This window comes from Megascapheus bottae, chromosome 14 (genome assembly GCF_031878675.1).
Source record: "Megascapheus bottae isolate mThoBot1 chromosome 14, mThoBot2.hap1, whole genome shotgun sequence".
Lineage (NCBI taxonomy): Eukaryota > Metazoa > Chordata > Mammalia > Rodentia > Geomyidae > Megascapheus > Megascapheus bottae.
The window spans coordinates 42,116,668-42,142,181 of NC_143522.1; the positions used below are offsets into that span (position 1 = coordinate 42,116,668).

General features: G+C 42.4%; 1 protein-coding gene across 2 annotated transcripts in view; it reads right to left on the minus strand.

Moving 5' to 3' along the window:
- Positions 1 to 3,623: 3,623 nt before the first annotated feature.
- Cdkl1 (cyclin dependent kinase like 1) overlaps positions 3,624 to 25,514 on the minus strand; it is a 50,987-nt gene continuing 29,096 nt past the window's right edge. Inside the window, exons 3-9 of one of the 2 annotated variants that reach the window (XM_090345068.1) lie at positions 19,855 to 19,927; positions 16,198 to 16,288; positions 15,112 to 15,312; positions 12,769 to 12,851; positions 9,296 to 9,352; positions 5,995 to 6,150; positions 3,624 to 4,386 (exon numbers count right to left, since the gene is read on the minus strand). In XM_090345068.1, coding sequence (XP_090201194.1) covers positions 4,279 to 4,386; positions 5,995 to 6,150; positions 9,296 to 9,352; positions 12,769 to 12,851; positions 15,112 to 15,312; positions 16,198 to 16,288; positions 19,855 to 19,927 — 769 coding nt within the window. In that variant the 3' untranslated portion in view covers positions 3,624 to 4,278. The remainder of the gene's footprint in view (positions 4,387 to 5,994; positions 6,151 to 9,295; positions 9,353 to 12,768; positions 12,852 to 15,111; positions 15,313 to 16,197; positions 16,289 to 19,854; positions 19,928 to 25,514) is intronic. The other variant, XM_090345069.1, reaches the window with a different exon arrangement.

Genomic DNA, 25,514 nt, shown 5'->3' on the forward strand with positions numbered 1-25,514 from the left:
TGGGCTTAAGCTAGGCAAGCACTTGAGCCACTAGGCCAAACTCCCGGCCCTGTGTATTGTGTTTTTATTGCATTCTAATAGTTTACATTTGAATTTTAAAATTATGAAGCATGTCACTACACATGTGCATTATGAAAAATTACGGATTCATTGATGTAGTCAGTTATACAAAATGGACTATGGTTGTAGCGGCCTGCTTACACCTGCTTCCTAACTAAGGGGCTCATGCATTTCTCACAGTCCTGCATTCATTCCTTCCTTCTCTTTCTTTCTCTCCTTCCTTTTTTTTTTTTTTTTTTGGCAGTCCTGGGCTTGAGCTCAGGGCCTGAACACTGTCTTGGACTTTCTCAAGGCCAGAGCTCTACCACTTGAGCTTCAGGACCACTTCCGGCTTTTTTCTAAGTATGTGGTACTGAGGAATTGAACCTAGGTCTTTGTGCATGCTAGGCAAGCACTCTACCACTAGGCCAAACTCCTGGCCTTCTCCTTCCTTTCTTTTACTGTCCTTCCCTCCCTCTCTCCCTCTCTCTCCCTCTCTTTCCCTGTCTCTCTCTCTCTCTCTACCTCTCCCTCCCTCCCTCCCTTCTTTCTTTCCTTCCTTCCTTCCTCCCTTCTTTCTTTCCTTCCTTCCTTCCTTTCTCTTTCTTTCTCTCTCTTTCTTTTCTTTTCTTTCCTTCCTTCCTTCCTTCCTTCCTTCCTTCCTTCCTTCCTTCCTTCCTTTCCTTTCCTTTCCTTTCCTTTCCTTTCCTTTCCTTTCCTTTCCTTTCCTTCCTTTCCTTCCTTCCTTCCTTCCTTCCTTCCTTCCTTCCTTCCTTCCTTTCTTTCTTTCTTTCTTTCTTTCTTTCTTTCTTTCTTTCTTTCTTTCTTTCTTTCTTTCTTCCTTTCTTTCTTTCTTTCTTTCTTTCTCCTCCCCTATCTTAGGGCTTGAATTCTGAGCTTGGACAGTGTCCCTGAGCTCTTTTTGCTCAAGGCTAGCATTCTACCACTTGAGCCACGGCACCACTTCTGACTTTTTCTGTGATTAACTGGAAATGAGAGTCTCCAGGACTGCAACCCCAATCCTCACATCTCAGCCTCCTAGCGAAGATGACAGGTATGAGCCGCCAGCGCCCAGCTACAAACCTTTTTTATATCCCCTTTCTCCAAGTAAGTAGTTGCTGGATAATATGTCTATTGTGTCATCTCAAGCTAGTGTTTTATTAAAATCAAACACAAATGAAAGGCTGAATTCAAATACCTTTGCTGACTTCAATAGAACAGCCATACAGACCAGCGGGCTGCTTTTACTTTTCATCAATTAATGCCAGTGACTGCTGCCTATAATCCTTGCTACTCTGGACATGGAAACCTGAAAGATTGAAGTTCAAAGCCAGCTCAAGCAGAAAAGACCAAGAGATTTTGTCTCCATTTATCAACAAGACACTGGGTTGGAGGTGTGGCTCGAGTGATAGCACATGAACCCTAAGCATTGAAGCTGAGCACAAGTATGAAGGTCTGAGCTCAAGCCCCAGGATTGGCTGCACACACACACACAGATTACTTAAAACAAATTTAATATGTCCAGCCTGGGAATGTGGCCTAGTGGTAGAGGGCTTGCCTAGCACGCGTGAAGCACTGGGTTCTTCAGTATCGCATAAACAGAAAGAGGCAGAAGTAGCACTGTGGCTAAAGTGGTAGAGTGCTAGCCTTCAGCAAAAGAAGCTCAGGGACAGTGCCCAATCCCTGAGTCCAGTCCCCAGGAATGACAAAAAAAAAAAAATATATATATATATATATGTCAATTAGAAACTAATTTTTCTCCCTTCATTATCTTTGACGTTACCGTCTATGAGCTCAAGCTCAAGGGATATCAGAAGAAATATAAACATAAGCTGAAAAATGAAATTATATCTAGAAAATAATAAGGTATGCCATAAATAGATAAAAATACCTTTATTTTTACCTACTTGGAATAGCTGGTTCTATTATATACTAACTTCTTTATGAATTTCTGTATGTTTTGTTTGAACATTAAGAGATTAAATATAAACTTGACCAAAAGTGATCTTAAAATACATTTTTATGATACCTTCAGGCAGAAATTGAATTTTAGTTGTGTATGTTTTTATAGCATTTACAGCATAAATGGTATAATACTTGGTATTATTGCTGTCATTTACAAGTCAGAAAGTAGTAAATAAAAAATAAGGATGTAGAATAATCTCATGTAATGAGGTGGTGATTCCATGCTGAAAAAAGGAATTATGCTTATGAACATAAGCATACATTCAATAGAACTGAGTAGAGAAAAGATAAGCCCTTTTTCTCAGGTTTATTTCATTCTTGAGCTGAGACAACTGACTGGTCATGATTTAGTCTGGAACTGCTTTTCTATTCTAAACATTTTTCTATAAAATTACTGGATGAATTAGGTGGTTATAGTCATCTGCCTCTATCAGTACATTTTTCTTGGGTTAAAGAAAAAAGATAATTCTAACTAGTCACAGAAGTTAAATACCCTTCCTTGTCATTTAAGTCAAACCTATCTAACAGAATTTAAATAATACTGAACCAGTTAAATACCTTTCATGACTAGAAGGTTACAAGCTGTTCTAAAACTCATATCACTTCATAGAGAAAGACGTACTAATTAATTTTAGGCTGACAGGTTCCGTTTCTATGAAGCCTGTTGGTCTTGTTCGGCCTATGGACTACGTGGATCAGCTTCTAAGGTTTATGCCATTGTTGAAAGGAAATTTGGTTAACAGATATAGATGGTTTAGTATCTTGCCAGAAAAAATGACATAAGTTGTATCTTTTACTAGAGGTAAGGACAAAAATGTAACTCAAGTTCAATGCCTTATGCCTGTAATCCTCGCTAACTGAGAGATGGAGCTCAGGGCAACATAGTTCAAAGACAGACTAGGAAGTAAGTTCTTGAGACCCCATCTCAACCAGCAAAAGCTCAGCGTTCATAGTGCACCATCTCCGTTACATGGGAAGCATAGTTCGGAGGATTGTGGTTCATGATTTTCCTAGCTATAAATGTAAGATCCTATCTAAAGAATGAAGTACAAAGTTCCAGGGGTATGGCTCAAGCGGGAGAGCACCTGTCTAGTAAACCAAAGCCCTGAGTTCAAACCCAAGAACTCCCCAAAACAGAAATGAATGCAAGGAATACATAAGCAAACTGGTTTGCAAACATAAAATTGTAGCATTTTAATGATAATATGTTTTTAGATATTTTGGGTATCTTAGATTTAAAAAAAAAATGTGCTCAACCTGGGACTTGAACTCAGGACTTAGACACTGTCACCAAACTTTTTCTTTCCCCTCTCAAGGCTAGCACTCTATCACTTGAGTCATAGTTCTACTTCTGGCTATTTCATGGTTAATTGGAGATAAGAGTCTCCTGTATTTTCCTGCCTGGGCTGGCTTTAAACCATATTCCTCATATGTCTCCTGAGTAGCTAGAAGTATAGGTATGAGCCACTGGTACCTAGATGAAAAAATGTTTTAAAGGGCCGGGAGTTTGGCCTAGTAGTAGAGTGCTTGCCTAGCATGCACAAAGACCTAGGTTTGATTCCTCAGTACCACATACATAAAAAAGCCAGAAGTGGTGCTGCGGCTCAGGTGGCTAGAGCTCTAGCCTTGAGAAAGTCTAAGGACAGTGCTCAGGCCCTGAGTTCAAGCCCCAGGACTGGCAAAAAAAATATTAAAAAAAAGTTTCAAAAAATGTTTTTAAAAAATCAATAGCTAGAGACCACCCCCCCAAAAAAAATCAAGAGCAAAAGCAAGCAAGCAGGAAATCGAATTTTAGCCTTTTCATCTCAAGAACTAAAATTGTCCTTAAATATGTGGAAACAATCAGAAAGGCAGGAGATAAGATTCAAGGCAACAGATCTAGGAAAACACAGGCATTTACAATCCATTTTTTGCATGTGTACAAATAAAGCATGAATCTCTTGGACATCATCTAATTTTTAGAGTTATGGACAGTCGACACAGTTTATGTTCTCTCCATAAGTTTAGTGTCTGAGATAAAAAAAAAAAAAAAGAAAGAAAAGAAAAACGTAAGTGAAACTCCAAACAAGTTTTTCCTTTCTGTTGTGGATCCAATTTGCAAGCCTGGAAGACTAGATCTAGAATTTCCCTTCATGTCTTGCCAAGAGGCCTCGTAATCACTTGCTTATGTTTTCTCCTGATATGTTTACAGTACTCTTGCTTTGTTTTCAAATGTGTATGTTTTGTGTCTTCAAATGATTGAGCAATTCTTCCTTTATCAGCAGGCTAAGCTCCTTAAATGTTTGGAAAGCGGTAGCTAAGTTTCTCGGTATTACAGTAGTACTTCTTGTTATCCACAGCTGGAAGGATGCTGCTGCTGGTTAGCTGAGGTAGGTACTGCAACTGAAATTACAAAACACAATTAGGTTGAAAATGGGGCCTTGCATTCTCCCCCCCATTATTTACTATACATTACAAAAGGGGTAATTTAGGGACTGTTTTAGCACAGAAATTCTCATGAGGATATATATATATATATATATATTATATGATAAAATAGAAGAAAAACATTTCTAACACAGTAAGTGGTCTATCTCAGGGCCCTGGAATTCATGTAGTATCTATTCCTAATGAACACTGAACCTATTTCCTCCAAGCCACCCATAGCTCCCAGCTTTCTGTTTTAGTCAGGGGGGGCTGCCAGCAGAAAGACTTAGGTGGTATGAGACCTAGCTTAGGATGTACACAGGCAGATCCGGAAGTGACCAGGAGCAGCCAGCCCGGTTATGGTCTATTCTAAATCGCTATCGATTTTGACTTCAATCAAGCTATTTCATGTAAAGCCATTTAAACACCTTCACCAATCAGGATTTTTTTTTTTTTTTTTTGCCAGTCCTAGGCTTGAGCTCAGGGCCTGAGCACTGCACTGTCCTTGCACTTTCTCAAGGCTACAGCTCTACCACTTGAGCCTTAGCACCACTTCTGGCTTTTTTCTATGTATGTGGTACCGAGGCATCGAACCCAGACCACTAGGCCAAACTCCCAGCCCCATTCAGGATTTTTAATCTTTTTATTTTTGCTAGTACATGGCCATTTCAACTTAGGGCTCTCAAGCTCATTTGGCTTGCTTGCTCAAACCTGGTATGTTCTACCACTTGAGCCATGCCTCCAGGCTAGCATTCTGTTGGTTAATTGGAGACCACATCTGGACTTTTCTCCCAGGGCTGACTTTGAATTGCAGTCCTCTGATCTCAGCCCCCTGAGTAACTAGGATTGTAAGTGTTATCCACTGGCACCAGCTTCTTGTCAGGATTCTTGGTGGGTTCTCAGAGTGCAGGTGGATGTTGTTCTTGAATGTGCAGCCTTGTTGGCATCCTGAAAACATGTATGGGTGAATCTACCATAGCCAACTCTGACAAAGGACTAGGGAAGAAAATCGTTCTTTTGTATAAACTGGAAGTGTTAACACAGAAGGTACTCATGATAACTACTGCCTGAGATATGCACAAGAAAAATGCACTGGTGGACCTGGCCCCAATGTGGCAGCAGGAAATAGCAGGCAAAGGACACCCTTTAGGACTCAGGAAGGAGAGACCATAGGAGGCAGATGTCCCTGGTTGATAAGTCAGATAATATATATATATATATTTTTTGTCGATTGTGAGACTTGAACTCTGGGCCTGGGCCCTGTCCCTGAGCTCTTGGTCTGGGCCTTGTCCCTGAGCTCATCAGCTCAAGGCTACCACCCTACCTCTTGTTCCACAGTGCCACTTCCAGTTCTCTGGTGGTTAGTTGGAGATAAGAGTCTCAATGATTTTTAGTGCCCGGGCTGGCTTTGAACTGAAATCTTCAGATCTCAGCATCCTGAGTAGCTAGGATTACAGGCATGAGCCACCCCGGCTGGCTTGGTAATGGTTTTGAACTCAGGGTCTCAAGTCTAGATCCCAGTTCTGCATGTGGTGTTTGAAACTATAACCTTGGGAGTTCTATACCACAGTACACCACTTTTACCCCAGACAGGTGCTTCCGGCTCTGTCGTAAGGTCTTCCTTGTTTGTCTGTTAGATTCTCTTGGCAAATCCTCTACTTCTCTGATGCTCTCAAAATATGGGTGCTGGAGCAGCTGTTCACACGTCAGCCTCTCAGCAGGGTCCATGTGCAGACAGCCCTGAAAGGACACACAATTCCTTCCTTTAAATTGTTTCAGCTTGCTCATCTAGTAAAACTCATTTTTTTCATCATTTTAAATGATGTAATCATTACACTTATTTATAGAGTACAGTGAAATAATTAGGTATATTTTTCAAATGTGTAACAATTAAATTAGGGTAATTATTAGTTCTAGTTCATTAAATACTAACTATGGTTAACTTTTCTTTCTTTGATCAGGGTCTTGCCCTAACTAGGCAAGTGTTTTCCTATTTGAGTCAACCCTCAGCCTTTTTTGCTTTAGTTTCACATAGAGTCAGTCCCATGCTTTTACCTGTCATCTTCCTAACTCCACCTGTAACTGGGATGTGAACCACCATGCCTTGTTGGTTTTTGTTTTTGTTTTTGTTTTTTTGCAAGTCCTGGGCTTGAGCTCAGGGCCTGAGCACTGTCCTTGGACTTTCTCAAGGCTAGAGCTCTACCACTTGAGCCTCAGCACCACTTCTGGCTTTTTTCTATGTATGTGGTACCAAGGAATTGAACCCAGGGCTTCATGCATGCTAGGCAAGCACTCTACCACTAGGCCAAACTCCTGGCCAACCTTGTTGATTTTGAGGTGGAATCTCTCTAACTTTTCCTAGACTTGCCTCAAGCCATGGTCCTATCATCTCTGTCCTCCCTTGAAGCTAATATCATAGCATATGCCATTCAATTCAGGCCCAACATCTACCATTTCTTTGTGTTGGGAACCTCTAACTCTTCTTATTTATAAAATATGTAATAAACTTTAAACTACAGTCATCCTATTGTACTGTACAACATTAGAATTGAATCCTGAGTTTTGATATATATATATTTTTTGCCAGTCCTGGGGCTTGAACTCAGGGCCTGAGCACTGTCTTTGGGCTTTCTTAAGGCTAGAGCTCTACTACTTGAGCCACAGCACCATTTCCAGCTTTTTCTATATTTGTGGTACTGAGAAATGGAACCTGGTCTTCGTGCATACGAGGCAAGCACTCTACCATTAGGCCAAACTCCCAAGCCGAGTTTTGATATTCTTTATCCAATCTCTTTGTCCTCTCTCTTCCCACTTTTCTGAACTTCTTCTAGTGATGACTATTCTACTGTCTACTCCTATGAGATCAACATTTCTAACATTTCTAACATGGAGGTGTTTGTGAAAGACTAAACGTAGTTGCTTTCTAAAGGAATACCCTAGAGGTAGTAACAAAAAAAATGGTTTTGTTCCCCTGATTCATCTCAGTAAACACCACGATCCATTTACAATATCATCCTCTTTAAAGTATCTTATAAAACTTGTGTTTCAAATAAAAGTATGGCATGCATTTTTATTCAAAAGTAAAAGCATTATATATGGTACAAATAAAACTCATACAATGATATCTACCACTCTAGATCTTAAGATCCTCCCTCCTCCCCCTTTTATTTTTGCCAGTCCTGGGGCTTAAAACAGTGACCAGGTGTAGTCCCTGAGCTTTTTTTGCTCAAGGCTAGCACTCTACCTTTTGAGCCGCAGCACCACTTCTGGCTTTTTCTGTGTATGTGGTACTGAGGAATGGAACCCAGGGCTTCATGCATGCTAGGCAAGCACTCTACCACTAATCACATTCCCAGCCCATGAGATTCCTCTTTCTATAATCAACTGTTCGTTGTTGATGCATCTTTCCAGAAACAGTTTATATATTACAAACATAAATATGAATATGTGCATAAGGAAAGGCACATCTTCATATTATACTTTTTTTTTCTTTTGCCAGTCCTAGGGCCTGAACTCCAGACCTGAGCACTGTCCTTGGGCTTTCTCAAGGCTAGAGCCCTACCACTTGAGTCACAGCACCAATTTTTGTATGTATGAGGTATCAAGGAATCGAACCCAGGTCTTTGAGCATGCTAGGCAAGCACTCTACCACTAGGCCAAACTCCCGGCCCAGTTTTTTGTTGTTTTTGCTTTTTGGTTTTGAGTCAGTGCTTGAGCTCTGGGCATGGGCCCTCGCTGTCCCTGAGCTCTTTGGCTTAAAGCTACCGCCCTGCCCCATGAGTCATAGCGCCATTTCCGATTTTCTGGTGGTTAATTAGAAATAAGAGTCTCATGGTCTTTAGTTCCCAAGCTCGTTTTGAACTGCAATCCTCAGATCTCAGCCTCTGAGTAGCTAGGATTACAGGTGTGAGCCACTACGTCTGGAGTGTGTTTGTGTGTGTGTTAATTTTTTTTATTAATTTTTTTGTTCTTATGCATGTGTACTCTTAGCTTTTTTTCCCCCTCAAGTCTAGTACCCTAGTGCTTGAGCCATGGATTGAAGATAAGGGTCTCATTTGCCTGAGTCTGAACGTCAATCCTCAGACCCCAGCCTCCTGAATATCTGCAATTATAGCTGGTGCCCTAGTCTGTTACATCGTTCTTAACTATTTCTTTTCCATTAAGGAGGCCACAGTGCTAATACTCAGATAAATCTCAAAGCTACACATCCCAAAGAATTGCCTCAGTTGTTTTTGCTATAAACACATCAGTTAATGGGTTAAATACTTATTTTTGAAATGTGTGGGAAATTGTAACTTGCAAACATTTCAACTGGTATTCTACCTCATTTTACATAAGAACTATTTCTAAATAAATACGTAACACAACTGTGTGTGTATGTACACTGCTTTCGGGGCCTGGGCTAGTGCTCTGTTCTGAAGAATAGCTTCACTTCTGGCTTTGTGGTGGTTAATTGGAGATAACAGTCTTATGGATTTTCCTTCCCAAGGTGGCTCTTAAACAAGAGATCCTCAGATCTCAGCTCCTGAACCACCAGACATATGAACCACCAGATCCTGGCTTTTAAACAACACTACAATCAAAATGTATTTCAGATGTCCTAGGGAGTTGACTAAAGGTTTCTACACCTGTGATTTTTTTCTTTTTGAAGAAAAGGATGCCTTTGTAAAAACAAACACTGCCCCTTTAAATTTTATAGTTTGCATAAATTTAGACTTAAAATGTAATGGTAGGCTCACTTAAAAGATACTTACAGATGTTTTAACTGTAAAAGAATGACCCATTTTAAAAATTGAGAGAACTCTAAAAACATTTCATCAACTGACATCTGTAATTCTGATGACAGCTGCCATTATCTTATTTCTGCGGGAAGCCATAAGTTTACCTTCAAGAGCCCCAGGGCAGGATAAGAGATATTTGGAAATTTTAGCTCCAGTGGTTCCTGTTGATAAGAAAAAGAGTCTTTAATTTATGGCATATATTCAGATTAAGATTCCCTCCAAAGGCTACCTTTCTCTGGAGTAGAATTATCTTCTTGGCACCTTCCTAGCATCTCCACCCTTCCCCAAGTAATCATTTCTCTTTCTCCTTCCTACTCCCTCTCTCTTTTTTCTTGATAGCAGTCCTGGGACTTAAACTCAGTGCCTGGGCACTGTCCCTGAGCTCTTTTGCTCAACACTGGCACTCTACCAACTTGAGCCGAGCTCCATTGGCTTTTTGGTAGCTATTTGGAACAACAGCTTCATGGACTTTTCCTGCCCAGGCTGGCTTCAAACCCCGATCCTCAGATCTCAGCCACCTTGAGTAGCTAGGATTATAGAGATGAGTCACCAGCAACAACCTCTTAAACTCCTTCACTCCCTACCTCCAAATGACTTTCCAACTTTACTTCCTTTCACAGGGGGTTGGTAGGAGAACTAGGTTTGGGGGATTCCTAACCATTCCCTAACACACTGAAGAAGTTCCAATGAAAACAATAAAAAGTCTGGTTTTTCTTTTTTTTTTTCTGCCTCACTTGAGATGACTTGTCTTTCCTGAGAAAATCTGGCACTGACTGTTGTATTTTATGCTTGTATAAAGGGAGCTTCAAAATAACTTCTTTCCTATTCAGTGAACAGATGCTTCACGGATTTCTGGCATAACCACTGTGTCTCTCCCACAAGAGCCTGCAATTCCCCTGATAAGCTCCCAGTTTAAAGAGTCCCCTAGGCAGGCATTCATCCATCTCCCATTGGCCATATAAGGCTATTCTGTTCAAATCACATGCTGCAGTCAATCAGAATAACACTGTGCAGGGGAGGGAGGTTGTTAAAGAGACGTCTACTGACAAAAGCTAGCTGAGGAGGGAAGCTGCTGAAGACCAACCAAGCTGAGGGAAACAAATGGCCGCAGTGTGTTGTGGGTATAAAGATAGCTCAGTGTGAGTGGCTGGCTAGAGCAACTGGCCAGATTCATCTAATGAATCATCCCTGTGCTATGCATGGGCCAGTATTGGAGCACAGTGTTGTGACTGAGAACCAGATCCAACAATCAGTTCTCAATTGTCTACATGCAAATCACTGGTGACAGAGCAAAGCCTGCCTTACACTCTCAATCAGCTTTCTTACTCAGGGCTGGTACTCTTCCACTGAGCCAGGCCTCTAAGCCCAGCATTTTCTGATTAACTGGAGTCAGAGCCTCTTAAGATTTCTCCACGCAGTCTGCCTTTGAACCTTGATCTTCCAGGTTTCCGCCTCCTGCGTAGCTAGGGTGCCAGGTGTAAACCACTGGTACCCAGCTGAGCCTGAGTTTCTTACACTCAACAGAAGAAAAATCCCAAAGCAGATTTGTTAAAGTAAATCTGAGAGTGTTAATACAAACCTCTCAAGAGTGGCTTTCCCTTTCCCCAGACACTTATATAGTTTTTCTCCTTGTGTCGAAGGTGTTGGCTAAGATCTGGCCCTGCTGTCTCAGCAACAATGCCTGTGACGAGGCCTGCAGGCGGTGGTGATAGACAGGCCCTCCTGCCTGTGGAGCCAGTTACTCACTCCCAGCAGCCACCGGGCCTCCCTGTTGAGGTTACTGACTGGCAGAGGGACTGCAGCACAGATGTTGAAGTAGTCAGCCCCCTCCCTGCTGCTTCTTCCTGGGTTTGTGTCAACAGGAAATCTCCTGCAGGACAATATCTGAGAGACCATGGGAAGTTTTAACGTTTATGAAACTTGGGCTACTTCTGATGCTTCAGCACAGACAATCCAACCGGAAATTGCTAAGGGATATTTGGTTCATAAGTAGGGAGGTGCAGGTCACCAGGGAGCCTGTTGGGTCACCTCCCATCTGCCAAGTGTCATTCCTGCCTCTCTGTCCCAGCATGACCCACTTTTCCCAAAGCTGGTGCTACAGGACAGGATGGGGAGTTGTTGGGGCAGGAGGGCTGAGGAAAGAGACAAGGCAAGCACAAGGGACAGACAGAACTTGTACCCGGAAACTCTAAGCAACTGGAGGATTTGTTTCTATTATCTGGATGGCTTGCATCTGGAATCCTAGCTACCAGGGGAGGCCTGTAGATATAAGACTCATGGTTTGAGGATGGTCTCAGGCAAAAAACTTAAATCCTACCTGAAAAGTAAAAGCAAAGAAAGGAAAAGGAGGGCAAGGCATGGCTCAAGTGGTAGAATACCTGCCCAGTAAACACAAGGCCTTGAGTCCAAAATCCCACTAACCCCTTCCCCCCCCAAAAAAAAAACCCATAAAGAATAAAAAATGTTTGGGCTGGGAGCATAGCTTAATGGTAGAGTGCTTGCCAGACACGCACGAAGCCCTGGGTTTGATTCTTTGGTACCACATACACAGAAAAGGCTGGAAGTAGCACTATGGCTCAAATGGCAGAGCACTAGCCTTAAGCAGATAAGGACAATGCCCAGGCTCTGACTGAGTTCAAGCCCCAGGATTGGCCAAAAAAAAAAAAAAAAGAAAAAGAAGAAGAAGAAAGTAAATAATCACTGTTACTATTTCAGTATATAAATATATGGGCATTTATTTAATACAAATCATTTTACATTATTTTCCAGAGGTTTATTCTGGATTTTATATATACACATTATATATTTGTATATATACACATTATATATTTAAATTATCTCAGGTTTTACACTGTTTGTTTTATGTGCTGTTTTTGTTGTTGTTGTTCGTTGTGGGGCTTCAACTCTGGGCCTGGGTCCTGTCCCTGAGCTCTTCAGCTCAAGGCTAGTGCTCTACCACTTGAGTTACTTCCGGTTTTCTGATGGTTAGTTGGAGATAAGGTCCTTTTGTGCCCAGGCTGGCTTTGAACCATGATCCTCAGATCTCAGCCTCCTGTGTAGCTAGGATTATAGGCATGAGCTGCAGCACCCGGCTATCCTGTTTGTTTTGTTTTGTTTTTGTCTGTCATGGAATTTGAACTTGGGGCCTGGGCATTGTCCCAGAGCTCTTTTGCTCAAGGCTAGCATTCTACCTCTTGGAGCCACAGTGCCACTTCCGGTTTTCTGGTCATTCACTGGAGATGAGAGTGTCACATACTTTCCTGCCTGGGCTGGCTTTGGACCATGATGTTCAGCTCTGTTTCCTGTGTAGCCCAATCTCCTGTACACACAAAGAGATCCTGAGCTACGGAGAATCAATTGATAACAATGATAACTGACAGATCCAACCAGGGAAAGTTCTGTCTAATTGGCTGGCAAACTCTTTCAATAGTTCTTAAATCAGCATTGAGACCAAGAGCCTGTTAGTGAAATTTATACTACTTTTCCTTTTCAAAACTTCCAAAGCAGAGTGAGCCATGGGGCCCAGATAAGTAACCACGAAAACCTCGCCAGCCTTCCACTAAATTGGGTCACTCACCATATCTTCATGGTGTGGGATTGCCAGCCCACTGAAGTACTGATTGGTATTAAATACTTGCTGGTGCCTAGGAATGAGATCCCCTTTGAAACAAGAAGAAAGACAGAGGGAAGACTGGTTAGCAAACAATGAACTATAGTCCCTTCCTGTGTCTGTACCTACACCACCAAAGGCTGTGGGGTTGTTTCTGTTTCCCCCAATCAAGAGAAGCATTCAAGTTATCAGACAGTATTGAGCTCTACAACAGACAGTTCACTGAGTTAGGCAAGGAGGTGGTAAGCAACAGAAACAAGGCTACAATACTGCTACAATACTCTTGCTCTAGAAGGCTTACAATGTATTTGAGGAACCCACACCTAGCAACTCAAGCAATATATGTAAATAATGCCTTAAAAATAACAAATGTAACAAGTACAAGTTGCAATTATGTTAACTGAATCCTGACAAAAATGTACTTGCCTTGCCATCAGAACAGTTCCTGACTCGGCTGGGAGTTTGGCCTAGTGGTTAAAGTGCTTGCCTAGCATGCACGAAGATCCGGGTTCGATTCCTCGGTACCACATGCATAGCAAAAAGCCGGAAGTGGTGCTGAGGCTCAAGTGGTAGAGCTCTAGCCTTGAGAAAGCCCAAGGACAGTGCTCAGGCCCTAAGCTCAAGCCCAGGGCTGGCAAAAAAAAAAAAAAAACAGTTCCTGACATACAGCAGCAAGCTATCAATAAATATTTTAAAGAGATTGGGAAGATAAGGAGGGGGGGAGAAAAGATTATGTGACTAGAAAGAGTATATTTCCAAATTGGAGCCCTCATGGAAATATATCTGTTTAGAAGCATTTATCAGTGTGAAACCTTGAAACAAAAGGAACATTTATATATTCCAGGAGATTCTGTGAAGTTCATTCTGCATGCCAAATGAGCTAAAATCCCTCTCCCATAAAATTCTAGGGATCTTGCAGTGAAAGAGGAACTTTGGTTATATGGAGATTCTCTGGAGGCAGGGGCTTGCTAGGTTCAGTAAGGCTACTTTGTGGGGTGCGGTGGAAATTAAGAGCCTCCAGACAGAGGCCTGCACATGCTGCTAAATGAACTAGGCTGGAGTTCCAATGCTATTGTTGAATTTTACCAACCTCAGACAGATCCAGAAATCTCATCCCATTTTAGGTGACTGGGCAGTCAAAAGGTCGCCAGGCACGAATGGCTCACACTCATAATCCTAGCTACTCAGGAGGCTGAGATCTGAGGATCATGTTTTGAAGCCATATTGGTCAGGAAAGTCCAGGAGGCCTATATCTCCAATTAACCAGCAAAAAGCCACAAGCAGAGCTGTGGCTCAAGTGGCAGAGCACTAGCCACCTCGAGCACAACAGCTCAAAGACGGTGCACTGGTCCTGAGTTCAGTACCAGCACACAGGCGCACACGTGCACACACTCATGAAAAGTAGCTTCTAATACCTTGTTTCAGACTCCAGTGAGCATTAGCATGTTAATTCCACCTTCTTCCATCGCAACTCAGAACCATTTTCAAGGATTAGGAATTGCTAGATAGATAGTACCCATGTATATTTGCCTAGCTCAAAAAGTATAAAAGCTACAGCTAGGAGCTACTAAACTTTGAACCTTTTCTTTTGGTTCAAGACTGGGATTCAAAACACAGTACCTGATACCTTCACTGATTGGCAAGTGCTTTACCAACTAAGCCAGGCCAACAACCACATGAATCCCTACCTCCCATTTCCTGTACAAAAAGAAGAAAATGTTGCCTCCATTTGTCCCTACTTTAAACCTGTTATACTAAAATAAATACTTGTGAAAATTTTCATCTTATAAAACTTTCCTTTGTGTAAGACACCATGAAATGGGTCGCAAGAACTTGTTACTTTTCTGGTAGATTAGGAAACGGAGGGAACCTTATCATCCATCCTCCTGTCACATTTAGACATGGGTCCTAGCCCCAAGATACCTCATTAAGGATATGTAAAGATTCCAAAGCCTGAAACCATTCTGGTCCCAAGCATTTGGGATATAAGGTACTCAACCTTTATATAAAATAAACTATGAAAGCATTCTCCAAACTGCTAGGCTTTTTTTTTTTCTACATCCATGATCACTTTCTGGAAGCTAAGCTGATCCAAACTAGGCTTCGGAGAGAATTGTGACTTCTAGGCAATTAGAATATGTTCAGCGATTGTTCATTATTTTTACTGAGACAAATACAGATACCTGTGAGGCTTCAGAGATCGCACTTCTGGAACACAAAGGGCATCAGACAAGCTAGGAGCTTGGCTCTTCCTGGCACCAACCCCTATGACATGATTCACTTGCCCCAGGGGACAAAAGCCATACGTACCCAAGGTTTTCCTAATCATATAGAGCTGGTCCATATCTGACTTCCCAGGCCACAGAGGAACTCCTGACAGTAGCTCCGCAAAAACACAGCCAATTGCCCAAACGTCTACTGGGGGGCCATATTGTGTGTCTCCCACTAGCAGCTCGGGGGAGCGGTACCACCGGGTAGCCACATAGTCTGTGTAGTAGTCACTGGGTCCCGCTGGCCAGAGATGGAACATGGAAGACAGAACAATAGAATCTTGTGATCAAAACTAGGAGGGAAACACAGGATCCTGATCATACCCAAGACTGCGGTTCTTTGAAATCACTCTTCGCAATGCCGCATTGCACATTCAAATCTCTTGGAATACAGCACTTAAACAAACGACTGGCCCACAGACCTCACCCGAACCGATTTGATCAGAGTCCTTGGGAGGAAGGCTTAGGGCTGCAATATAGTTTTTCAAGTTCTGCAGATGATTTGAATCTTCAGCTAAGGGTCAAAAACATTCTACTTTTTGGGGTGGGTAGGTAAAGAAGCAGCAGTGAGGTAGGAGCTTGGTAGGTTGAACCACCACCTCCAGCCCAAAGTAGCACTTCTGAGACTTATAACTACAGAAGAGAGAAACAGAGAGAGATCAACCAGCAGACTAACATACTTTTTAATAATCACTTCATTAACATGTACTTTATATATAGCACACACAACTAAACCACTGTATTTATGTTTTAAAATTATAACTATAGGGCCGGGAGTTTGGCTTAGTGGTAATGTGCTTGCCTAGCATGCATGAAGACTCAGGTTCGATTTCTCTGTACCACATAAATAGAAAAAGCCGGAAGTGGTGCTGTCTCAAGTGGTAGAGCTCTAGCCTTGAGAAAGTCCAACGACAGAGCTCAGACACTGAGTTCAAGCCCCAGGACTGGCAAAAAAAAAAGAAAAAAAGTTATAACTATAATCATACAATTCTGTAACTAGAGAATTGTAATTTACAGCAAGCTTTTGGCTTAAATCCAACGATACAAGAATTAATTTTTAGATCTTTCATCCTACCAAAAATATTTCCATCCTTTACACTTAACAAAAGAGAACTTCAGTACTCACTCAGAAGCCGAGCAAATCCAAAATCACAGAGCTTAATCACAGAATGTTTTGTGATGAGGATATTTTCAGGCTTCACATCTCTGTGTATGCACTGGGAACAAAAACATTATGGAAAGTAATTATATTATATGGCATAAATAAAGCACAATCTTTTGTTCCCAGCACTGGAGAAGTGCTAGGCAGTCACCATCCTGCTGAGCCTACAACTCAGTAGTAAATGTTGCATAATTGGACAGTCATTTGACTTTCTTGTAATCCTGCTGAGTAAGATGAAAACAGGAGCTTAAAAAAGTCTAATTCCGGGGCAGAGAATTTTGCCGAGTGATAGAGTGCTTGCCTAGCATGCATGAAGCTTTGGGTTCGATTCCTTGGTATCACATACACAGAAAAGGCCAGAAGTGGTGCTGTGGCTCATGTGGCAGAACTCTAGCCTTGAGTTTTCTCAAGGGTAGTGCACAGGCTCAGAGTTCAACCCCCAGGACTGGAGAAAAAAAAAAAAAAGTCTAATTCCATACCAACAGCCAGAATCACTCCCAATTCTTTTTTTTTTTTAATTCAACATCTTTTAAAATTGTCTTTTAAGTAGTTGTACAAAGGAGTTTCAATACATGACAATCTCACTGCTTTACCCTCAAAGTCTTTTTTTTTTTTTTGCCAGTCCTAGTCTTGAACTAAGGGCCTGGGCACTGTACCTTCTTTTGCTTTTCTGTTTATGTGGTACTGAGGAATTGATCCCAGGGCTTCATGCATACTAGGCAAACCCTCTACTGCTAATCCACATTTCAGCTCAACCCTCAAATTCTTAAATTCTTCTTCTTCTTTTTTTTTTTTTTTTGCCAGTCCTGGGGCTTGAGCTCAGGGCCTCAGCACTGTCCTTGGGCTTTCTCAAGGCTAGAGCTTGACCACTTAAGCCACAGTGCAACTTCCAGCTTTTTCTATGTATATGCTACCAACCAATCGAACCCCGGTCTTTGTGCATGGTAGGCCAAACTTCCAGCCTCTTAACCCTCAAATTTATTCTTTCTTTCTTTCTTCCTTTTTTTGTTGTTGACTGTGGGGTTTGAACTCTGAGCCTGGGCCCTGTCCCTGAGCTCTTCAGTTTAAGGCTACTGCCCTAACCCTTGAGCCACAATGCCTTTTCTGGTTTTCTGGTGGTTAATTGGAAATATGGAGTCTCATGGGCTTTTTAGTGCCCACGTTGGCTTTGAACCTCGATCCTCAGATTTCAGCTTCTGGAGTAGCTAGGATTATAGGCTTGAGCCACCACACCCAGCTAACCCTCAAATTATTATTATTATATATTTTTTCTTTTTGCAGGGGGGTCATAGGGCTTGAACTTGGCCTGGGCACTGTCCCTGAGCTCTTTAGGTCAAAGCTACCTTCAGAGCCTTAAATCAAGCCCCATTTCCTGTTTTCTAGGGGTTAATTGGAGATAAGAGTCTCAGGTCCTTTTGTGCCCAGGCTGGCTTTGAACCTTGATCCTCATATCTTAGCTTCCTGAGTAGCTAAGATTACAGGCTAACTCTCAAATTCTTGAAGGACCCAAAAAGTACAAAAGGATACCAACAAAATAAAAATAGGGGCACTAGACAGTGAATAAAAATATAAGACACTCAGATTTGAATTTCAGATAAACAGCAATTTCTTTTCCTTTGGGGTTACGAGTTGGTGCATAAACAAAATTCCCAGCTGAGTGTTTGAGATCAGTTGGCCTGGAAAACAGGACAAGCCTGGTGCCTGCTGAGATAAGCTGAGGAGGAGAAGGGCGGGAGGCTGGAGTTAGCATAAAGATCTTAGCTCCCAGCAGACAGTTGTCTGTACTAGATAAACAAAAGCCACAGCAGCCTCACCCTGTAAGGAGAGTCGCTAGATGTCAGCTCTGTCCCACACACATCAAATACTCTTGGCACCACATCCAGCCCTGGGGGATGTGGCTCCGTGCCATAACTTAGACTCAAATCACCTGGTTTTCAGAACAGCCTACATTCCTTCACAGGGTGAAACTGCAGAGAAAGAATGCTTGCGAATCTTCACATGACTTAAAAAAAATGTACTTGGCAAAAACAACAACAACAACAAAAACGAAGAACAAAGCAAAACAGAAAAACCCAAAGAACAACTTTACTAACAACCACATGAAAAAAAAAAATCCAGAGGCTGGGAGTTTGGCCTACTGGTCGAGTGCTTACTTAACATGCACGAATACCCCGGGGTTTGATTCCTCTGTCCCACATACATAGAAAAAGCCAGAAGTACTGCTGTGGCTCAACTGAAAGAGCTCTAGCTTTGAGAGGCCCAACCAAGGTCCTGAGCACTGAGTTCAGGCCCTGCGTTCAAGCCCCATAACTGACCAAAAAATATCTAGACCAAAATACTATGCTGAATTCCTATGATCTTCTCTTCTCTCAACTGTTTTCCACTGCAGGGTAATGTTGAATTTTCCCCATCTCAATCACTTTTGGCCTGCAGCCTGAAGCTCTGGGCTTGACTTTCTAGATTCTGGAAAGAAAACAAGGAGTTCTGCTTGTGCTTAGCCAGTTTTCACCCCAAAGGCATCTTTAAGTTGAGAGATCAACTTCACTAACTTTCCTCCATGGGTATTTGTTATTCTGTAAAACTTGAGGGGAGGCAATTTTTTGAATAATTGACTTGTAATCTGTCTGGCAGGAGGGCTCTATTCATCCCCCAGGGGCTTCACACGCTGCTATAAACGGGCACATTCATGAATATCATGAGGACATACACTCAGAGGACTTGTAAGCAAGAATGTGCTCCCATTCTTTTCTGGCACCCTCCCCCACTGATAATGTGCAGCCTAAACAGCATGTGGGGCTCTCCAGAGAACTGTGGTATGCATTGCGTTTGTCTTTCTTCTCAAATCTCCCCCCACACCAGGGCCTAAAACCTGCTGGCAGAACAGTGCTGACATCACTCAAAGGACTAACAACAGAAAGTGCCCACACTCTCTGATGTACAATGGTAACTTTTTTCCCTCAGTGTTAGGGACAGAATGTAGCACTCATGCATGCTAAATATGCATGCTCCACCTCTGAGCTCCTCTCACCCAGACAAGTAATTAGCCTTCAGCCAGACTCAGTTAGGAGAGGAGCTGGGCACTTGTGTTTTTTTCCTTCTTTCTTGAAAAAATAAAATACAAAGCATTTGGGACAGACAGGTGAAGAACAGGATTTAGCTCTACAAATTCAGCCTCCTAGAAGCTGGCAGGTGGTAGAATAACAGATTGCAGCTAGCATGCACTTATGCAAATTCGATATCGGGCCCTTCTTTCCTTCTTTGTCTTCTCTCCTCCTGTGGACTGAACCGAGGGCCAAGTGAATGGGTGACAAGCTCTCTACCACTGAGGCTGACTTCTGCTCTTTGTACAGTGAAGGAGGGAGTGGCAGGCTTGCAGCATCTGAGAACTCAAGCTACCAGGCAACAAGTATGCTGTGCCCTCTGCCATCCCAACTGTGCTTGGGGTTTTGTAAAGCCTAAGCAAAAAGGTATACCTTAATATTTAGCCTCTTCACCCAATCCGGGCTTGTAAAAAATGGAGTGACCAATTCTATCTACAAAAATCAGATACAAACTTTATACCAGGCCCCTCCCAGCTAAAAGACAGGCACCTGATTTTCCGAGGGCAATCAGGAAACTTACATTGTGTTTGTGGCAAAAATTGACAGCTTGCAATGTCTGCCAAGTTATACTCCTCACAAGAGGTTCTGGTACCCTGGTAAAAATAAACAGAAACACAAGCACACACATTATTAGTGCAGTCACAGAATTTAGCTAAAGACTAGAAAAAATAAACTAAGACAGGCTTTGGTAATAATAATTAAAAAAACCCCAACAAAACCTAAAGTAACAGATCATTCCAAAGTGTTCAGAATGCATGACCAGCAGACTGCTGAGTTCTGGGGAGAACAGTTTAGCAAAAATGCCAACATGCCTTTTTCTTGGGGAGTGGGGGTCAGTTATGGGCCTGAGCGCTGTCCCTGAGCAATTTTGAATTTTGCCCAAGGCTAGCACCCTACCACTTTGAGCTATACAGTTCCATTTCCAATTTTCTGGTGGTTAATTGGAGATAAGAGTCTCATAGATTTTCCTGCCCTGGTTGGCTTCGAACCTCAATCCTCAGATATCAGCTTCATGAATAGCTAGGATTACAGGAATAAAACAGCAGCACCCAGCCTAACACATCTTTTGACAGGGAGAAACTATGCAAACAAATGTTTTCTGCAGGGAGTGTGTCAGGCTTTAGTGTCTCTTCACTTAAGCCTTGCACACCACTGGAAACTTGAGCTCCATTTCTATTACTTTTTTTTTTGGTCTGGCCATATGCTCTTTTTTAATTTTCTCATTAACGTATTAGTTCAACAAGGGCCCTTCATTGTGATATTTCCACATACATACACACTTAAGCCCTCTTAATCATTCTTCACTTCCCTTTTCTTTTCTTTTTTTGTTGTCGGTCATGGGGCTTGAACTCTGGGCCTTGGAGCTATCCCTGAGCTCTTCAACTCAAGACTACCACCCTACCCCTTGAGCCACAGCCCCACTTCTGCTTTTCTAATGGTTGGAGATAAGAGCCTCACATTCTTTAGTTCTTTAGTGCCGGCCTGGCTTTGAACTGTGATCCTTAGATCTCAGCCTCTTGAGTAGCTAGAGGTATAAGCCACCATGCCCAGATCCATTTCCCTTTTCTTCCTGCTTTTTTTTTTCTCTCTCTCTCCTTTCCTCCCTCCATCTCTCCTCCCCTCCCTCCCTTCCTTCCTTCATCCCTTTTCTCCCTCTCTCCCTCTCTTCCTCTCCCCTTCCCCTCCTTTGGTACCCTGCACTGAGGCTTGAAGCCAGTGCTTGGGTGTTGTCCCTGGGATTTTTCTTTTTTTGGAGGGTAATGGGGCTTCAACTCTGCCAGGATGCTGTCCTGGAGCACTTCAGCTCAAGGCTACTACCCTATCCTTGAGCCGAGCCCCACTTCCCATTTTCTAGAGGTTAATTGGAGATAAGTGTCTCTCTCAGGTCCTTTTGTGCTTGGGTTGGCTTTGAACCTTGATCCTCAGATCTCAGCCTCCTCAATAGTTAAGATTACAGGTGTGGGCCACCGCGCCGGGCTGTCCCTGGAAGTTTTGTTTTCTCTAGTGCCCTCCACTTGAATCATGACTTCACGTCCAGCTTTTTAATAGGTAATTGGAGATAAGAATCTCACAGGAGAAAGGGTATCAATGTATGTGAATTAATGCACCTTCTATCTGGCAAATATCATGTAACCCTTTTATTAATTACAATAAAAAATTAAAAAAAAAAAAAAGAAAAAAAAAAAGAATCTCACAGGACCTTCTGCCTAGGCTGGCTTTGAACAATGATCCTTAGATCTGGCACTTTCTCTGCCTTCTTAAAACAATTTCAAGTCCAGGGCTTAGAGCCATGGCTATAATCCTACCTATTCAAGAACCAGACTGGGTAGGAAAGTCTGTGACTCCACTTTTCTCAGGTTTTTTTGTAGGCTTACTTGGAGATAAGTCTCTCTGCGTTGTCTGCTTTCTGAGTAGCTATAAGCATGACACTTTTGTGGGCTTCAGCCAGAACTAGTAAGTAGAACAAGAGGGAAACTCCTGAGGTGTTGAGCTAAAGGTGACCTCAAAAAAGCCACTTGTAGCCCCTGGGAAAGGACACAAGGCCACTGTTGTCACACACCAGATGGTCAGGAAATCCTTTCAAGCAGAGGAGAGGATGCTGGAAATGAGTGGGACAGCAGGGAGGAAAAGGAGAGGCCACCTCCAGGAAGAAAGGCCAGGACCGTCCTAGATCAAGAACACATCCTAGGCACAAGTCACTCCTATGCTAATTCTCTTCCTTATTACTGCGGTGTACAGGCACCAATACTGGAGACCTCACCGTCAGAAAAGAAGCCCACAAATAACGCAGCTAAGAAAGAGACAGCCAGGTGCCCAGGCCCAGAGTTCGAGTCCCATGACCAACCAAAAAAATAAGAAAAAAAAGAAAGGGACATCCAGGCTTCTCCAGCTTTCACCTTTTGTCCAGAGCCAATAGAATATGTCTTAGGTTGGTGCTGGTAGCTTGTCTGTAATCCTAGCCCTTAGGGAGACTGAGATCTGAAGGTTGTGACTCAAAGCCACCCCAGGCAGACAGGAATCCATGGGATTCTTACCTCCAATTAACCAGCAAAATGCCCAGAGTAGAGATGTGTATCAAGTGAGAGAGGGCCAGCATTAGTTAAAAAAAAAAAAAAAAAAGCTAACCAAGAATGCAAGGTCCCTGAGTTCCAGCCCTAATACTGGTTCATGCATACATGTGTGCATGGGCACACACACACACACACACACACACACACACACACACACACACTATATCTGTGTTGATTGATTAGTGAATTAAGTATGAATACAAGGTTAGCAATGCCAGAAAACTTTAGTCTCAAAAGAAAGTCTTTCCCAAAAGAAAGTATGCAAAAGGAGTATTTGAAAGTAAATTATAATAGACTATCAATATTCATGTTCCTCTGATGCTGAGTGCATTATGGCATAATTCTCAAATGTAGAAATCCTGTTCAGACTATACATGCTGGCAACTCACTTCTCTCTTTTATTATTTTCTTCTCAGACCAGAAGAGCTCAAAGTCTCAGACTATAAGATTCTCCTTACCTCCCCCTCCCACCTTTTTTGTGTGTATGTGTGTGTGCTGGTACTTGTGCTCTTGTGCTTGAGTGTTGCCCTTTGCTTTTTTTTTTTTTTTCTCAATTCTAGTAAGTACTCTACCACGTGAACCCCAGCTCCACTTCTTGCTTTTCTTTGGCCAGTTAACTGGAGATAGACGTCTCATGGGCTTTTCTGCTTAGACTGGTTTCAATCCTCAATCCTCAGACCTCAGCTTCCTGAGCAGCTAGAAGGATAGGTGTAAGCCAAAGAGCCTGGCTGTAATAAGAGTCAGATTTTCACTGAGCAGGAAGAAAGATATATACATAGATAGGGAGAGAAACAGACTTTATTCGGAGGCGTGGGGCTAGAATTGGTGCCTGTGTGTATATAGTGAGGACACGTCTGTGCATATTAAGAGAAAGAGAAGATGGTGCTCCCTACTCACCCAAAGGAAGACTCTGAGTTCAGAAGGAAAGCCAGGCTGGACACATAAACATGAAAAGCACGTGAATACTGTGTTTTTAATGCCTTGGACTAGAATGAAGGCAGAGAAGAAGATCTTAGAACTTCTGGGCCTTCAGACTCCCAAGGTCATAAAAAGAACAAGACTGAGCTGAGCACAGAGTCAGCCAAGATGACATGGGTGGAGGACACAGTCACAGAACAAATGCTAAGAAAATGCTCCAATGGAGATCTGAATTAAGACGGCAGTTTGTAGTGGGGTACTGGTGGCTTATGCCTGTAATTCTAGCTACTGACTGAGGATGATGGCTCAAAGCCATCCTGTAAAGTCAAATCCAAGAGACTCTTATCTCCAACTATCCAGTAAAAACACCACAAGGGGAGGCAAAAAAGCCAATGAGAATACAAGACCATGAGTTCAAGCCCTAGTATCGTTATATATAGAAAAAATCAGACAGATGTCTGATTGAATTCCCCTTTCAAACCTGACTACAATATACTGAAGAAATTTTTCTGCCAGTCCTGGTGATTGAATTCAGGCCCTGAGCACTGTCCTTGGGCTTTCCTCAAGGCTAATGCTCTATCACTTAAGACACAGCACCATTTCTCACTTTTTTCTATGTATGTAGTACCGAGGAATCGAACCTGGGTCATTGTGCATGCTAGGCAAGCACTCTACGACTAGGCCAAACTTCCAGCCCCGAAGACATTTTTCTAAATGATTAAATGCTGGTAGCTCGCACCTATAATCCTAGTTACTTAGGATGCTGAGATCTGGTGATCCAGATTGGGCAGGAAAGTCTATGAGATTCTTATCTCCACTAAACTATCAAAGAAGCTGAAAGTGGAGCTGTGGCTCAACTGGTAGCCTTAGAAAAAGAAGCTGAGGAACAATGCCCAGCCCTTGAGTTCAAGGCCTGGGACTGGTATGAAACCAACTACAACAAACCTCACAAGAAGGGTAAGTGACCTAACAGATTCTAGAAAGCTAAAACCTAAGCTAGGAAAGGAAAAATGGGTAACTAACCAATTTACTCTCCCTCACTCCCATCCTCAAAGATCTTTAAAGGCTCAGATCTGTGGAACTGGGAGCTAAGGAGGAAGGTAGAAGTTTTGCTTAGAAACAAATCCTTAGGGGCCGGGAGTTTGGCCTAGTGGTTAAAGTGCTTGCCTAGCATGCATGAAGACCCGGGTTCAATTCCTCGATACCACATACATAGAAAAAAGCCAGACGTGGTGCTGAGGTTCAAGTGGTAGAGCTCTAGCCTTGAGAAAGCCCAAGGACAGTGCTCAGGCCCTGAGCTCAAGCCCAGGACTGGCAAAAAAAAAAAAAGAAACCAATCCTTAGACAATGTCCCCTGCTCTTAACCAATAGGGAGCACTCTTTCCCTTGCCTGGAGGAAGGCTGCAGCTTTGGTTTCTGAAATCTGGACATCTGGCTGTTCTCAAAACACAATCACATGACTATTCACATATCAACTATTGTTTGCTGTGCTTCCCAGTCCTCTTTCCTCCTGAGGCTGACAGCCTAGGAAGCTGGCAGCCAGTTACTACCTAGGCAAAATATTGGAGAGTATTTTGGGGGCAGAGGCTCAGAAGCAAAGATCTGGAGGTTCTAACTTTAGGGTCCCTCTAGTAAATGACCTGGAGCTTCTATGCTTAGCCATAAACACACAATTGAAATTTAGGTAATACTCAAGAAAAGCCTGTAAGAAAAAACAAAATCAGAGGTGGATTCAAGGCCAGGATGGGTTCCAAAGTGAGATTGCTTTAAACAAAAACAGTGAAAGAAAAGGAAAGAAGAGACGGTAATAAGACAGAGAACAAACAGAAGAAAAGCAACTTAAAAGAAACATTTTGAAAAATCATTAAAATATTCAAAAGCCAACTCCCAAATAAGAGCAGGTCAAGAAAAGGATAGGAAATCAATAACAAAATAATTATACAGGAAGTGGCGCCGTGGCTCAATGTGGTAGATCACTAGCCGTGAGCTGAAGAAATCAGGGACAGTGTCCAGGCCGCTCAAGCCCCATGACAGACAGAAAAAAGGTTCACTAAGTATCAGTGAAATAGATGAAAATCAAGACCAGTGATTTGCTTGTCTGAAGTTATCATAACATAGAGAAAGCTTTCAGCATTTTCCAAGCTTTTAGAAATAAAAAATAAAGAAAAAAAGAAAAAATAGAAATAGAACT